General features: G+C 36.3%; 1 protein-coding gene across 1 annotated transcript in view; it reads right to left on the reverse strand.

The window, feature by feature from the left end:
• Window positions 1-16729, reverse strand: part of IPO5 (importin 5) — a 44029-nt gene that overhangs the window by 13332 nt on the left and 13968 nt on the right. Inside the window, exons 7-19 of the mRNA XM_065639971.1 lie at window positions 14210-14332; window positions 14004-14124; window positions 10377-10464; window positions 7205-7311; window positions 4936-5060; window positions 4757-4846; window positions 4492-4665; window positions 4051-4269; window positions 2777-2860; window positions 1837-1969; window positions 1613-1734; window positions 987-1083; window positions 307-479 (exon numbers count right to left, since the gene is read on the reverse strand). Of these exons, the coding sequence (XP_065496043.1) occupies window positions 307-479; window positions 987-1083; window positions 1613-1734; window positions 1837-1969; window positions 2777-2860; window positions 4051-4269; window positions 4492-4665; window positions 4757-4846; window positions 4936-5060; window positions 7205-7311; window positions 10377-10464; window positions 14004-14124; window positions 14210-14332 (1656 nt within the window). The remainder of the gene's footprint in view (window positions 1-306; window positions 480-986; window positions 1084-1612; window positions 1735-1836; window positions 1970-2776; window positions 2861-4050; window positions 4270-4491; window positions 4666-4756; window positions 4847-4935; window positions 5061-7204; window positions 7312-10376; window positions 10465-14003; window positions 14125-14209; window positions 14333-16729) is intronic.

Raw genomic sequence — 16729 nt, forward strand, 5'->3', positions numbered from 1 at the left:
ATTAATGGTAAAATTACACATGTAAGGCACAGTACTATATATTTCATGCATGTAACTTCAGTGGTTTGTGGTTAAAATGAACAAATCTGGTAATTATTTTAGGTTAACCCTTCAGTATTTTGATTCTTGCAAAAAAAGTACAAGTTTTTTGATCAGCCATAACAACATTTATAGTCAAACCAGAATTTGTGTAGAGGAAGCCTCACATTTCTTCCAGACATTTAAATGAACATCAAAGACATGCCCTTTCTTACCGTAAAAAACTACAAACAGTAAAGCCACAACATTTGTAAGGAAGACAGTTACCTTTGCAAAAGAATGCATTATTTCTGAGAGAACATCTGAATCTGGTTCTGTACCAATGGCTTTGATGAGCGCATCACACATGAAGTGCCACATCTGTGTGAGGTACTCTGGGCCACGAACTCTCGCACACTCAAGAAGGAGGGGCATCGACTCTGCTGCTGCCACTCGAACACGTTTCATTATTAAGGAAATAAAACAACCAAAGCCAACATAAAGTTCTTAGAATTTAAGCACTCACAACCATAGTGAAGTTATTAGTTTTCTACCTGAAACAGATTTTTTATTACAGTCCAGTGCACGTGATTTCTTAATTAGATCCAGATTAAGATCATAGGAAAATTAAACTGTTCACTATTTAAAAGTTGTTTCAAAGCCTGTTTTAGGTCATGACAGAAATGCTGTTCAAGTTCTCCTTCACTTTGTTGGCACAAACATCACTTTCTCTACTGTTTGCTTTTAACATTATAGGCATGCTTATTTAAAAAGAATCTATGGGAAAAAGTAGGATACATTACCTAAAATAGTGTGTAAAACAACATTCTCAGAAACAATTTCTGCTATAAAGCAACAGAATATTTTAACACTAACACTTTCAATTAATTTAGGAAAAAAAGTAAGCACGACTTCAATTCTTCCAAAATAAGTTTCCATTTTCACAGTAGAATTCGTTAATAGGATATCATCATGGAAATAGAACTTCAACAAGGGAACCATCAGCTTTACAACTTGCTCTGTGTACTCCACAAATCCTTCTTTTAGCTCTTTTGCATAGCAAACCTGAAACACAAAGCATGGAAAAGCCACCTTTAAGGGAAAATACCGTTACTAATGTTTTTCAAATATGTAATGGTGAGAAAGATCGTTAAAAGTTTAACATTTTCTTTTGTAATTTGTTTGAAAAAACATGCGATATTGCATTTACCTACTCCTTCCACTGCAGTATTTCAAGAAATCCTGATAGCAGCATGAGTTCTCACTTTTAGTACGTGTGTATTTTTCAAACCGATTCAGAAACATTTATATTCGCAAAAATAAACTACTCTTTAATATCTCCAATTCCTTAAAAGTTTTGCTAACAAAGGAAAACTATCTGCTCATCTTTAAAGTTGAAGCTCCAAACTAAATAAAGTATTTCTAATCAAGTAAGCCATATGCAATTAAGTGTCCGAAATCCAAACCTAACACTATCACCCAAAACCAGAACTATTTCATTTAATGCTATAAAGAATATTTTCACCACAGATTTTTGGCTTCAGACTTGATTGTCCAGCAATACATAGATCACCAAAACTGTCCTATTACTCACCAGCATCTGGCATGCAGTTGCTTTTTCTTCAAGGCCTGCAGTTTTAATTCCAAAACTTTGCTGATCTCCTAGGTTTACAAATTCCCAACCATCATCATCACTCATATTCTCCATATCTTGTGCTGTTTTACAGAGGAGGGGGGAAAAAAAAAAAATCTAAAAGTGCTACAAAATCATTTCTTTCAGTATTTTTTTTTTCAAGCAAAGCATTATCTTAAACCTACTGTCTAAAAGAGCTACTTCAGGTTTAATGGATGCAGTCTTCATTAAAGGTCCCATGACAACAGGGAGGTACTGCTGAAATTCCTTTCCAAGAATTTTACACATTCTGGCCCATGCTGAGATCATGTAAGAAATCTATAAAAGAGAAGAGAGTCAGAATTTTCATGTCCCACATTTTATTTTAAAGCATACTTAAAAGGAAAGCATAAAGGAAGAACATTATACAATAGGACTTCTTAAAAAGAATTTGTCAGCAGTGCATAAAACTTATTTCAAAGAACTCATCTAATATGCAATGCATATAAAAACGCATCTTCAAAAGACCTGTCCCAAGTCTTTATTTGTAACAACGCATTGACAGAACCTCTGATCAAAGTTGCTATACATGTAAAAATGTGACAGTATAGGATGTACTTGTCATGCACTCATGACTGTCTTGAAAAGTAAATTTCTTTCTGAAACAATTTCCTGAATTTAAATTATACCACTGAGCCACATTCCTGAAAATAGTAAATGCAGCAAAAGAGTGCAGCATTGTATTTTCAGAAGAGTATTTTTTTTCAGATGCACAAGTCAAAATAGCTCTCCACTCATTAAAACAGCTGTCTAACAAGTCTCGTTGAACTATTTATAAGAAGGTGACAGCAAGGGAATAGGTCACACAGTGCCAAATAGAGTAATTACTAATAGACAAGGAACAATTACCCACATGCTGAAATTTCCTTAGCAAATATAGGTCATGGAAGTCTTATTTCCTAAATACAGTTCTGTGAAAGATTCTACAGCCATCTTAGGGCAATCAATCTCAATTTTTGTAAGACATGTTGAACAATTAGTCTGAAGGTGTAATTACATGGTAGGGAAAGAAATGTCACATACAAAAAGAACATTTTTAATACAAATTGACGAGCTACGCACTATAAAGTGACAATTTTAACATACCTGTGGATCATCATCTTCTAGATCGCTGAAGTCTGTTTGTGTCTTCAGTAATAGCTGCATTACATCTGATGCATCCTGCATAAACTAGATATAGGAAACAACTATGTTTTTAAAGGCAAATTAAAAGGGTACATTTCTGAGACTTAACACCAAACAATTTAAGTGAGCATTTATGTCCAACACGCTATCAAGACACAAGTTAAAGCTGGAAATAGACTGAAATGTGGATAAAGGTGAAAATGCAAGTTCTTTTTCTGGAAGCATTCTTGGCTTCACTGTACTTCTATTCATGTACTTGAAAGCAGAGGACTATTTAAATAAAACACAACAAAAATAAATACTAACGCTCATAAAAAATAACCTGACAATTCTAACTTCCACAGATATCTTCCTTACTATTTTGACTCCTTTATGGAACTGGGATAAAAGCTGACAGCACGAACTACGTACTCCATGAGCTAGTAGTATTTTAGGTCACATCAGATATCCCAATGTTGTTACATCTATGCTCTTCTCACTCCCCACCTTACCAGTAGTCCTCCAAGAAGAATTTATTAAACATTAACTTAGGTTTAAAATCTATTTAAAACTTAGTTACATGAATGATAAGTTTACTGGTAGTCCTTCTAAGTCAAAGAAAAGGGCTGGTAATTTTTTTTTTGTGGGGTAGTAGTATTTTTATACTGCGTACATCAAATTGTTTTACTTCAGAGTGTGATTTTCTGTTTTCTTCACTCAATAAAATCTGTAAGCTGTAATGCAAACTTGCTATGAGCACATCACTTAAACTCTTATACATCCATTCAGCTGTTTCTCGGTTCTTTTACGGAGACACATTTTAACCAACTTACCATCAACAAAAAACCTCTGATAAATACATCAAGCCTCATGACAAACAAGTACTTCAAGTTCTATTACAAGCACATTTAAACTTTTCAGGCAACCACATCCAAAAAAATCCAATGATAAGTTTCTTTTTGACTACATACATTTTACCTGCCATTCTGACACTGCCCAAATGAGATACGCCAGTATTTCTCTTAAGGCAAAAAAACCCCAGGAAGTAAGAAAAAAAGTTTGTTTTCAACATTGTTCAATATGACAAGAATAACTTAAGCTGCAATATTTGCTTAAGATTCTATTCTGAATTTGTGAATCTGAACAGCAAGATGGCTACCTCAGCAATGAAAACATGGAGACAAACAGAAATCAGCAACGACATATCTATGTTTAATAAGAGAATATATTAATTCAATGTTAACACCACAGTTTACCTTTTCTTTACCAACAGCAAGACCAATTAGGCTGATGCATTCAATAGTCTTTCCTCGTAGAAGTCTTAATTCCTTCTGAACAGCATTCTCAACAATGTGTTTTAAAGAGGGCATAAATAAGTCGTAGTAGGGAACAAATTTCTCCTCTGCTGTATCTGCAACTGATGCAATTGAAGTCACAACTTGCTCCAAAACTAGCTTAGTGCCTTTCTGTATCAACTTGGAAAGAGGAAGAATAAAGCGTTATATTTCTAAAGCAAGTATTTTACTTAAAAACATGACTAATCTAAAAAACTCTCTTGTATGTTTCCTAATTCTTGTCAGTTTATAACATCAACAGATAGGTCTACTGGATTATTTCAGACATCTCAGTTCAGCTACACTTATTCTGTGTATGTGACAGACTACCCTCCGTGAAGCAATTGTTTCAGTATATTATACCTCTTGCAATTTTATCACCATAGTGGAATGAAGATGCTTCACTAGATTATCCAAATATGGAATAAGCAGTGACTTGGGACAATCTTCAGTGAAGTTTATGAGCGCTGCAGCTGCATGGGCTTGAACACGCTGGTTGCCTTGATCCTCCATGGTTTGCAAAAGAGCTGCTATGACCTGAAACAGAAGTGTTTATTTTCAGAAAAACAAGTTTCTGAAATGGATGTACTTTTACCACTTTTTTTTTTTTTACTATTCTACTACTTGCCTTCTCATGAAATTTCTTTTGAAAACGAGGTGCGAAGTCAGTTGCCATTTGTCCAATAGCATTACAAGCGGCGTATCTTACTCTTGGATGCTGAAAAAGTATTTCCCTCAAATAGTTAATAAGTAGCCATGAGAGCAGAAATTAAAACATTTTGAAATAATTAATTGAATTAGACTCACAGGATCCTGAAGGAATAGCAAAACAAAATTAACTATCTCATTTAAAATTCCCTCCATCTGTTGGTGGCAACCTTCTCCAATGGCTGAGAGTGCCATCAAGCCAGCATGCCTGTATTTCCAGTCAGCTACAGATGGGTAAAAAGAAAATAAATGTGTTATTTATTTTGGAAACTACAAAGCACTACAAAGACAAATCACCATTTTTGGGGGGATGGGACAGAGGAGGAAGAGTGAAGAATAGGAGAGGGAAGGGAAATTGATGCATCTACTTTTCACTTTTCCTCATACATACTTCCAGAGATGCACAAAAATTTGATTATCTAATCCAGGCCAAATCCAAACCTAGAAAAAGGACTCTAAACTGCTGTTACAAATAGGTACCTGGTACTGAAACCTGGGAACTGCAAGAAAGTATTTCTTTTTCCCTCCTCCACTACCTTTTTTTTTTTTTTATGGTATCAAAACAATTTATATCTTCCTAATTAGGTCAGGAAGGAAAAAAGGTCTTAGTGAACAAAAAAAGATCTGAATTTAAAACAAATAATCAGAACAAAACTTTTCAGGAGTCTCCCCAAGACTGAGAACAGTAACATTCCACTTAGGGATATAAAGCTTTCCCCTGCTCTCCAAGTCCTATTAGCCTATTCTCATGCTGTTGGGTACTGTTGAAATGGATCTTTCACGTCCCTCTTCTTTAGGCCAGGGAAACATATGAGAAACTCCAGTTTCTTTTATTTATTTATTTTTACAGAAAAATATTTCTCTGTGCTAGAAACCATGGGGATTACAGAAAAGAAACCAGAAGAATAAACAGGTTTATCAAACGACCTGTGGGAAAGACATGTAACAGAACTACTTTCCCCAAATAATGCAAGATTTCATTGTAGCTAGTAATGTATGTATTAAAATCTTGAAATGGAGAACACTGTAGTTCAGAATACCGGAATCCTGACACTCAAGCTTCTGTTTGATCAGGATGAGATGAAATATCATCTTGACAGAAGGTACAGTGAAGAAGCAGTTTAATTTTGCTGCTATTTAAGTTCACCAGATGTTCCTAGTTAAGCCTGCATCTCTTTTTACTCTCAGTGTATTACTATTAGCATGAATTCCAGACTTGAAATTAATGATACTGCAAAATAAAATGCAACCACATTTGGACCACCTGGCTACCCAATCCAAACTCAAAGATTTTAAATTATTATTTCAATAAACATTTGTGAGAAAAGTGCTGGGGATAGGAGAAGGGAAAGTTTGATTTCTGAGAGTATTGATGATGTTTTAATCTAAATGTCTTCATCTTTCCTCCCAATTCCCTACCAGTGAGAGCCTCTGAATCAAACAGTATTTATAGCATTTATTACATTTCCCTTTTCCAAGGAGTAGTAATGGTTACGGAAAGCTCTGAACCAGCAGAAAGGAAGCATCAGGCATCAATGGCATGACTTCTCCCCTTCACAGGAGTCAGGTCTTAAAGCTGTTAGACTCCACACCTCTCTGTGGGCACTACAAAACCAGGCATTTGCTAACCTTGAAGTTATTAATGCTGGAAGAGTCAGGTTAATCCGTTTCCTTACTGAAATGTTCTTTACTAAAACTTCAATTCCTAACACACTTTGTGAGTGTTCACAATCTGCACGTGGTACTTTAAGCAGCCCTGTGTTCCATATCCAATATGGTAACAGTCTTTTTTGGACTGGGTTTTAAATCATGAAGGTAGGAAAAGTACTGAGAACTTCTGCATTATCTTCTACTTCAGAAGCTCAAAGCACAGGTCAAGTGAAAGCACATGCAACAAATGCACAATATTTTTCGAATGATTGCCTGAGCAAGCATTACAGGTATTTTAAGAGGAAAAGAAGCATACAAAGCAAGTGATATGAATATACAGAACCACCTCATGAAACTAGTATTAAAATCAGCCCACCAAAAGACAGCCAGCCTACCACAGACTTCTGTATTTTGGTCCATCAAATGACAGGGGGGGGGAAAAAAAAAAAAGTCTTCCTCTGTGAACTGTAATATATTAAAATTTCACTTAAACACAGCACTTCTGAAGGAACAAAAAAGTTGAGCTACAGAATAGCAGGTGGTGGTTAAGGCACACTTAAGATACTGTGAGGCACTGTACAACAATTCACAGATTTACAGTTTTTGCTGCTGAAATCAGAAGTGGTAGTGTATAAATATATTCATTAGCTAAACATGAAGATTTAAGAGGTATCAAGGTTCCTGGACAGATTAAAAAAAAAAAAAAGCAGTTACTTACGATTCTGAAGCATTTGCATAATATGTTCTTTAATCATAGGTAAAACGAGCTTTCCTCCAAGGCCACATGCCATCCTGTCCAGTGCACTCTCACCAGCAACTGCATTGCTAAATATCAGTTACAGAAATATCAGTGGTTTAATATCTACAATAAAACAAACAGTCCAAAAGGGCACAGAAGTGCCCTTTCCTGCAGTTCTAGTCCTCAAACTTTTGCCATCTGAATACACGTGAGCTTCTGTAAGCAAATAAAGCATACTCAAACCTAAAAGCATACTCATCAGCCACAATTATTTTACCCTGCACCTAAACATTTATTGTCTGTAGCTCATTGATTAAGTCTAGTACCAAAGAAACTTAGGCCTTACTAGCACTGAACGTATAGACTGAATTTTGCAAAAATTACACATACCTAGAAAGCTGAAACTAAATTTGCAGTGAATTAAGCAATAATACAGGCCATCAGCTTTTTGTCATGAGACCACAAATCAATGCAGACTTGCTATGAATCAAGTGAATCAGCAGATTCAAGATTCAGCACATAAGAAACCTTTCCTGCATGGCTGCAGTACCAGGACTCCAGTAGCATATTCTCTGGCCAGTGACTCAGGCAGAAAACATTCAGTGCAGGTGAGGAATTTGTGACTCAGCCAGTTCCAGAAATGAGAATAGCCAAACACTATCTGTGTAAAGTGACTTGTTCCACCCAATAGAATGATTCCCTACAGAAAAGCGAGAAAGTTTCCAGGACACAGATAACTACTGTTACAGTCTGGGTACGACTAGCACTGTAATAACTCAAGACATCCATGCTGATGGAAAAACTGAGTCATGGCTCAGAAAGGGATGAATCTCCCTCTTCTTTCAAGTATCAGCCAGCTGGGTCAGAAACAGAGGTCTTCTAACTATGAGACTTGAATCCCCAGGTCTCATTACAAACCATAAACAGTCTAGAAACTCACATGCTGAGAGCACAGGTGTTTGCGCAAAGATATTGACAATATAGTATTTGCCCTTCAGATTAGTCATATTCAAATAAAAAGTCAACATCACCAGCAGGACAACAGAGCATGGACACATGGTTTTGCATCGGAGCAAACTCACGCAAGTTAATGGCAGCTTTTATCTGAAATTATGTTCCTTGAGCTCCTTTTCTCCCACCATTAATTCATGTATTCAGTTTGAGGAAATAAAGACAGTCTATCTTAGAAAAATGACCACATACTTCCCTGCAATGTTTGCAAGGCTTTTGCTAGGAAAAAGGGAAGTTAGATTAACCTTTTCCTCCTTTAGAATTTCACTGCTCTATGAAGTCAGAGCAACAAAAAACTGGAAATGCTAAAATATTCCCTGATGCTTTTGTGTAAGCTGACTCACATCCCTCCCTCTTAGTCAGATCCGAACACACCCTAACTAGGCTACAGCCTGATGATCATGAGCCTGTTTCTTGGACTGCTCAGAAATTCCAGGCTTCTTACAAAGTTACAAAGACTCAAATACCAGAAGAGGTTTGCATGCACATCAGTTAAATCAACAACTCTCCACAAAGGTGAACTTCGGTTGCGGGAAACATACAGTAACACGACTGAAGCTGCTAAAATAAAAACCTAATACCACACAGAGAATCACCAGAGACCAGCTGATGTCCAGTAGTTTGCGTCTAAGCCTCAAGCTGTCCTATTACTTGGAGAGCCAAAGGAGCTACATTTCACCTTTAGGCTGCAGCTGCTGAGCTAATTTTCTGATTTTTACTTGCTATACTTGCAACTTGTAACCAACAAAGGAAAATTTTCACTCTAAAGTCCATAGGCATCTAACTTGTGTTTAGAAGAACAAAGTTACTCTGCTGACAAGAAAGAGAAATTGGCATGCCTCAAGGGGATGATTCAGAGTACTTGCTAAGCTGCCTAAAGCAGCCCATCTGAAGAAACTTCCACACCCTGAAAGGCTTGATGAGGATTTGAACTCTAATATTCTATTTCCTCTTGAAATTTAGCTGAAAAGATTCAAATACTTGACAAACCCGAATGCAGCGATGTCTGACAGTTCTACCCGTATGGCAAAAATGGCAAAGTGGCGCAAACAAAACAGGTTAAAAGGGTCTGGTCTACCATGTGAGAAGGGAAAGAAAGGACAGTTAACTTCCAGTTTCATAATCAAGGAGAACAGAAAAAAGTATTCCAAGTGAAGCAGAGATTAAACATGTTATTCTGTAAATTCCTACAAATTAGTTTTAGAAGCGTCTTTACATGCCTGATATCCCGTAGAAGTTGCTATACGGTTCTGTAGTAAATCAACATCTATTGTTTATCTTCAAAACAAATTGTTTTGAAACACTAATTACATTTGAGTCTTCAAGGCGATGCCAGATGTGGCATCTATGTCCTTACAGAAGTGTGGAGATAGTTATCTCCTACACATATTCATATTTCTGCTGCCTTCTACTTCATTCTAACTGGATTTGATAAGAGCAGATGTAACACGATGCTGTAGACAAACCACTGTCATTCTAGTAAAAAGTTGGAGCAATCTACAAAGCACACAGGAATAAGCAAAATGGAAAGCCTGGACATCTTCAGTACATCTTTCCGACACAACAAGATAAGCTACTGCTATCCATTCCAAGGGATTTAAAATAATAGCAAAACCATAATATTTTTGAGCTAGATGAAATCTAGCAAGGAATCCCACTATGCATTCTCATGTCCTTTGAAGGCAGGCACCTTTTCAAGGGCATAGATGCAGAAAAATATGAAGAGATTGGTTGTAGATGATTAAACAGGTTAATATCCTTCAGTTTTGGTTTGAGCTAACTTCAGGATAAGGTCTCAATTTAAAGGGTCAGAAGCACTGACTAGAACTGAGTAACAAATGACAGACGAAAGAAATGTCTGAAAAGTTAAAACAGACAAGAGAACACACAACTTGTAGAATTAAGTTACAGCAATACACCAATACTGAAAAAAATTACTTACTTGCTGAACGGTACCTAAATAACTTGCATATAATCTGAGAAGAGTCATATATACTGCTTATGACTGAGGGAAGAAAATTAGAGGAGTTACTTGAGTAAAGAAAAAGTAACACACTGCCTCATTTGCATCCTGCACTTAAAATTTGCCTTTAGCCACACAGACTTGATACTATATTGAAACAACTAGTTTCATAATTACCTGTCAAAATCATCATCTTCAAGCTCATCTGCATTTGCCCAATCTTCATCTTCTTCCAAGTCAACCATCATCGATAGCATCTGAGGAACTGAAAAAAAAGTTTTAAACTCAGGTTGTTTTCTTAAAATAGATTATCAAATAATAAGCATAAATTTTAAATTCTCTCCTTTAAAAAAATAACTGAAGAAAAAGAACTCTTCTTCCAGTAGGTGACAGCCAAGTCTGTCAAAGTGAATCTGCCAATAATTCAGAATAGATTTGCAGAAGAGTATTTTCAAAACACTCAAATCAAAAGTAAAAAACAGTCATGTATTTCTTACCAAGAGTCATAGTACAACATAAGATTTTTTTTAAATCATGAAGTTCATAAACTTTATTAAGGAGTTGACTTTTTAAGTTCCTTTAAAGAGTTAAAAATAGTATTATATGCTTTAAGAACTCAGATATACTTCATTCATTTTATTGAAAATCTGACATCCTTTGAACTGATGAAAGAAACTATACTGATTATAGAAGAATAATACTCAACCCTTAGTTTTACTAACATCACAAATGTTGTTAATTATATGTACAGTAGCCACTTAGCATAAAGCTTTACTTTTACAATAAGGTAATGGTTTAGAACTCAAGATTTTTCCTCACTTAATATAAATTTGTTTTGTATCATGAAAATATCTTGTAGGTAATAATCCACCAGCTTTCTACTTATAACTCTGTAGATTAATTCTGCCTGCTCTTCTCAGTATAAGTCTTTATATAGGCTATTACAGAATCTTTATCATAATGTTTAACTACTACGCAATAAGCAACACCTGTTCCTCTGCCTTGTTCTCACGGGAGGAAGGAGTGCAGTGATTTGTCTATTGTAAGCATGCCTGTTCCTGTGCACTTCAGAAGCCCCAGGGGTAAAAAGTATCCCTTGTACTTTCAGAGCAAAGCAAAGTGCTCTTAAGTATTCTTTACTTTGTATTACACTAACTGCTCAGAGCAGTCATCTGAATTCAACATCATTTATCCAAAAATACTTTACTTTGCCCTGGAAATAAAAGCTTTCAATCAAATACTCAACCTTTGAGCTTTAAGAATCTTTTTAGGACAGTCTACAAAACGTCTTGAAGACAGGCATCATAGTTAACTGTGCTTTACAGCAGTCTACCTCAAGAACTAGTATGTATCTGGTAGTCCATGCTGGTGATGAGATCTACTACCGATCAGGTATACTACAACTAGTGAATTTTGTAATATACTTACACTACTATAATCTACAATAGAGGCACAACCCCAAGCAAACTCACCTCACCATACATCTGGGCAGATGAGAAACTTCTGGCCAACTGATGATGAAAGAAAACATTGCTCACTGACAGTATTGTGGGGCAAGTATTAAGAACAGATCAAATTAAGGATAGATTTGCTTGATGTGGCTATGTATCTTCAGCCAGAGATTATACCGTGGCTGCAATAACCTTCAGAGAGCTTTTATATACATGTAAAAATAACTTAATGGACACTATGAACCCTCTGGTATGACGCCCACATGTCAAAATTCTATATACTTACTAGTCACAGAAAATAATTTCTTCAAAAAAAGGAAGTATTATAGACCAGAAGATTTCCAGACACTCATTAGCACACATGTGAAAACAACGTATCATCACACCTTTGAAATATAGAAGTCAGCCATCATCTGTCACAAATGCTATGCAGTGCCAAAAACTGATGTCAGTGTTCTGTGCCACTAACAAGCAAAGCTGGGACAAATTACCATCCAAAACTGTCTGACCATCATTATATCTAGGACCTGCAAAAGCTTGTAAATATGTTTCATCTTGATGTTTAATATGACTGTCGTTGCCAGTAAGCACAGTTTCACAAAGAATTTTTTTTAATGTAGAGTTGTGCATTAAATTTTCAACATTGTCCCCAAAAGCCCTCAAAACTTAATTACTGCCAATAGACTGTTTACAAACAAGTGAAGGATAAACCCACTAAACTTGCTTCTTGTCAGAGCATGCCATGACTCTCCAACCCATGACTGAGCAAAACCACAGCCAAAGATAGGCTGCAGCTCTCATTTCTAGGGAAAGAGCAATAAAACACTTGGCTATCTTGAATACTGAGTTCAAGGAGGGAAGTCTGAACGCAAATGGAATTCCTGAGCAGATAACTGGTACACAAGACACAGACTTACTCCTAAATCAGTAAAACCAGCGTAACATGACAGTTTTGCCTAAGCCCCAGTTCTAATTATGAGGACCAAGTGATCTAGCAACTTTTTAGTTGAATGAAAACTGAAAGCCTTTTAAACTAAGGCACAAAACCAAGACAAAAGCAATCCTTTTTGGCTAGCTTTTTATCATTCCCTGAACACAACTGCTTTACTAGCTCTACAAATTAAATGGCTTTCACCTTAGTGATTCAATAATCTTAAGAGCAATTTTACAATAGGTTGCAAACCAAAGGCATTTAATTCCCACATGGTGTCTTATCTTAATACAAATATTTCATTCCTAAACAGCAACTAGCAACCCAACATACAAGTTTTACATTCTGAAGAGATATGACATGCTTTGCCACTATGCTGCCTGACCACATAAGAAGCTTGTAATGATCTGAGGGACTGCAAGTGTCAAGCGTTAATATTCCCAGCAAGCTACAGGACAGAGTGGAAATACAGTGCTCTAAACATTTTCACATTTCAAAATATATTCTAGAAGAATCTGTTCTTTAGAAAACTATTCTATGAGTAAACAAAACTTCTAGTCAATAGTTTAAACACTTAAGCCAAGCAGATCCAGTTTACAACATCTTCCAGAAGTGTTATGATTTTGGTGACATGTATATATGCAAATGTCCTCAGCCCCAGCACACAGATTAAAACATTGCCTTTTTACAGACTCTTTATGTAAGTTTCATAAAACAAGCAAGAATCTAGACAAATCCAAGTTTGACAAGGAAGGATAAGAATCCTTCCAAAAAGCAGGCTATGCCTCTGTGTCAGTGCCCTGATCTACTCGCAAAAAGGGTTTAAAAGGCAGAGAAATACCAGCATTGCTGCTGAGGCTGTCCAGAAGACAGTTATTTTTAGTATCTCAAATAACGTATGATTAAAAAATTTACAATCCGCATGTTAAATAGACTAATTAGGCTATCTCTAAACATCTGATTTTTAACTCACAGCTTTAACTCAACACTGAAGCTCAACATGCATGCTGAATTCCTTCAGCCTTCAGTTGCCAGCACCACAGAGTATCTGGCCTACATACCAAACTTCAAACGTAGAACTTCAGAACTAAATGCATCAGCTTTTTTTTTTTTTTTTTACAGTACAAATTCCAAAAGCCAGCAGAAAAGCATGAAAGCAGTATTTTCCTTGGAAACATCTAATGAAGAGTCTACTGTATTTTTAATCAAATTGTCGAGGGCTGCATAAGCACAGAATAATTTATGAAGAGCCATAAGAAGGGGCATTCTCCATGAGAAAAGTCAATTCCGTGTCACTTAGTGTTATCAGCATCAACAAACTCTGAGTTACATATGGTTTTGCCACTGACCACCTGCAAAGTCAGTTTAACACAGTGAAAGAAAACAAATTGTTTCAACAAAGAAAATGAGTAAAATACTTACTGGCTTGTGCAACAATGTTTGTATGCCTCCTCAGCATAGCAGCTGCAGTTTCTGACAAGGTCACAATTACTTCCAGCGCCAACTGACGCTGCATGTTACTGAGATTGGCATCTGCACACAACTACAATCAAGAAGATCAGAGCAAATGGTTAATACAGAAGTTTCAGGGCAGAAAAAGTGATTAAAAAAAAAAATCCCAGCTTTACCTTCAGACTTAGTTGCAACGTAGGTTCTAAATGTGGTCGTAAATACTTGGGAACAGAATCTGCAATTTCTACAAGGGATTTCAGGACAGAATCATCGTTTTGGTAGCAGGAATCATTCACAGCCTATAAAGAGATAAGACGAAGATAAGATTAAATAAAAACAAATAATACTATGAATGGGACCACTGTTACAGAAGAAATTTGATTAACTGTATTCTTATCTCTCTGAATATTCTCATTTAGCATTAGTAGCTAAAGTAGTTGAAGCTTTAGGCAGCAAGAATGGATCAAGAGTTAACTCTTTGATAAAACTAATGCTGCTAACAAAAAATTGGCTGAATCGAGCAGAGGGAACAGAATGAAGAAGAAAAGGACCAAGTAGACAATTCCAAGAGAATGAAGTAACTTCAGAAGAAGGCCAGCCCAGCAAGAGTGAAAACCAATAAGGAATCAAGAGCCCACCGACCAGAATTAAGTGACTGGACTTGGGGATCAGGTGATAGGTGGTGCAGGTACAACTGAGAGGCATGAGTTGGGCTATGGAGTCCCTCTCCAGAGGCACTTGGCTAGAGCTGTAACCTGAGAACTAATAAAAGACTGATCAGAAGCCTTCACTTGGACTTTGCATTTTCAGCGGGGTCCTAGGATCGGACCCTGCTATGGTGGCTGGCATGAGTAAATCCAGAACAACTACAAAGAGGTAATATCCAGGGTCCAAAACCACAAAAGTTTTACACAAGTTATGGCTCACAATGTTATATGCCAACGTTGACCATTATTAGTTTAAATCTATCACAGCAGACAGACAATCAGAAAGAATTAACGTCACACATCAGAGGTGCCAACATGCGAAACCACACATTATGTTTGGACAAGCACAACTTCGAAATGCATTTTAAATAAAGAAAACCCCTCAAAGTAACTATGCCCAAAAATGAGCCTAACTCCTTTTTTCCCCCGTTACATGAGAACAGCTTTGAATAGCTTATGCTTATAAACACCAGGAACCTCAAGATTAAATAATTTATTATTTTCCAGACAACTCTGGAGAGCCCCAAAATTAAAGTGGACCTTTCAGCCTTCAGTCACAGGACACAGCAGAGAGAAAAAGAAATCAAGCTTTTTTCAAGTATCTATCCTAACCCATAGCTACATTCTGAAAAGGTACTTAAAATTTACTTTTAGCTGACCAGGTTGATACTCTAATACCAAAGCAGCACACAGTTATTCAACAGTGTTAAAACTCTTCTAGAAGTAGGACACGAAAACACAAAACCTCCAAAGAAAAAAGAGTCTTTAAAAACACTTTTGAGGTTTTGAAAGGAATTTTCATTAGCAGAGTATCTGATGTCTTCCTAATGTAGAAACATTTTTTCAAGTGAATAGTTAGGTGGTTTTTATTACTTAAGCCTAGAATCCAACACTTTTGATAATGCCGCTCAAACAGCCCACACTTTCAACACAAAAGCGGCATCTTCTAGTATCAGAAATGTTCTGGAGGAAAAAAAAAAATCTATCTTGGTTAGGCCTTTTGGACTAATAGTTACCACTCATCCTCTGATTCTGGCAAAGAATAATGTAATATTTACTGGAAGTTTCTGTAAAAGTCTGTATTTTATACCCACTGTAATTTTTACAGTTTTTAAAAGCAAGACTAGGTTTCTGAAATAAGTTCAAAATGTACAGTGAGCACTAAAAGACAGAGGCACTTCTCTGTAGTATCAAACACCAACAACCACAGCAGTCAGTTAAGTTCCAGCTGCCATTACCTCCACTGCAAGATAAATCTCTTAGATACAAGTTTCAACTACTAGTTCTGAAACTTCAACTTCCAGCATAAGCATTATAGAAATTGTACTGAAAGGACAGAATCGCTAAGTCAGAATTTTATTTTTGGTTTTTTGCCATGCCAATATTTCAACAAAATGAACTTCAACAGCAACAAAAAAAGCATACAACTGTCTCCAAAGGTCACTCATCACTATCCTAACACATCCTATCTCCTATTTATAAACTCAGATCTTCATATCCATCTTGTGTTACCATAGCCAGAAAATCTAGTCCTTCTCACAATAAGTACTTTAAAAAGACAGATTTCACAGCATAGTTCTGTGCTCTATATTTGCAAAATAAAGCTTGAAAATGCAAGCCAAGAGCATGTGTTTTCACGGCCTAAAATAGTAGCATTGAAACTTATATCACACAAAGTGGGCGATTAGTCTGAAGTCTAAAACCAGCATACTATTTAATTGCCAAACATCAAGATAAATGGCGTACCCACCCCAAATCCTGTCTCACTCCCACTCATACAGCACTCAGTAGCCAAGGTCCTCTCCGCCAGTTACAATTTTTGAACAATACAACTGTCATTGCCCAAGTCACAGACAGGGACTAACCACCAAATAGCAATCTCAATATCAAAATAGTTGTCTTGTACACACTAGAGTCTATTTTCAAGTTGAGCTGATTTTAATAAATTCCTCTCAGTTTCCATTTAAGATCAAGAAGAATTCCATTGGT

Source organism: Caloenas nicobarica, chromosome 1 (genome assembly GCF_036013445.1).
Source record: "Caloenas nicobarica isolate bCalNic1 chromosome 1, bCalNic1.hap1, whole genome shotgun sequence".
Classification (NCBI taxonomy): Eukaryota; Metazoa; Chordata; class Aves; order Columbiformes; family Columbidae; genus Caloenas; species Caloenas nicobarica.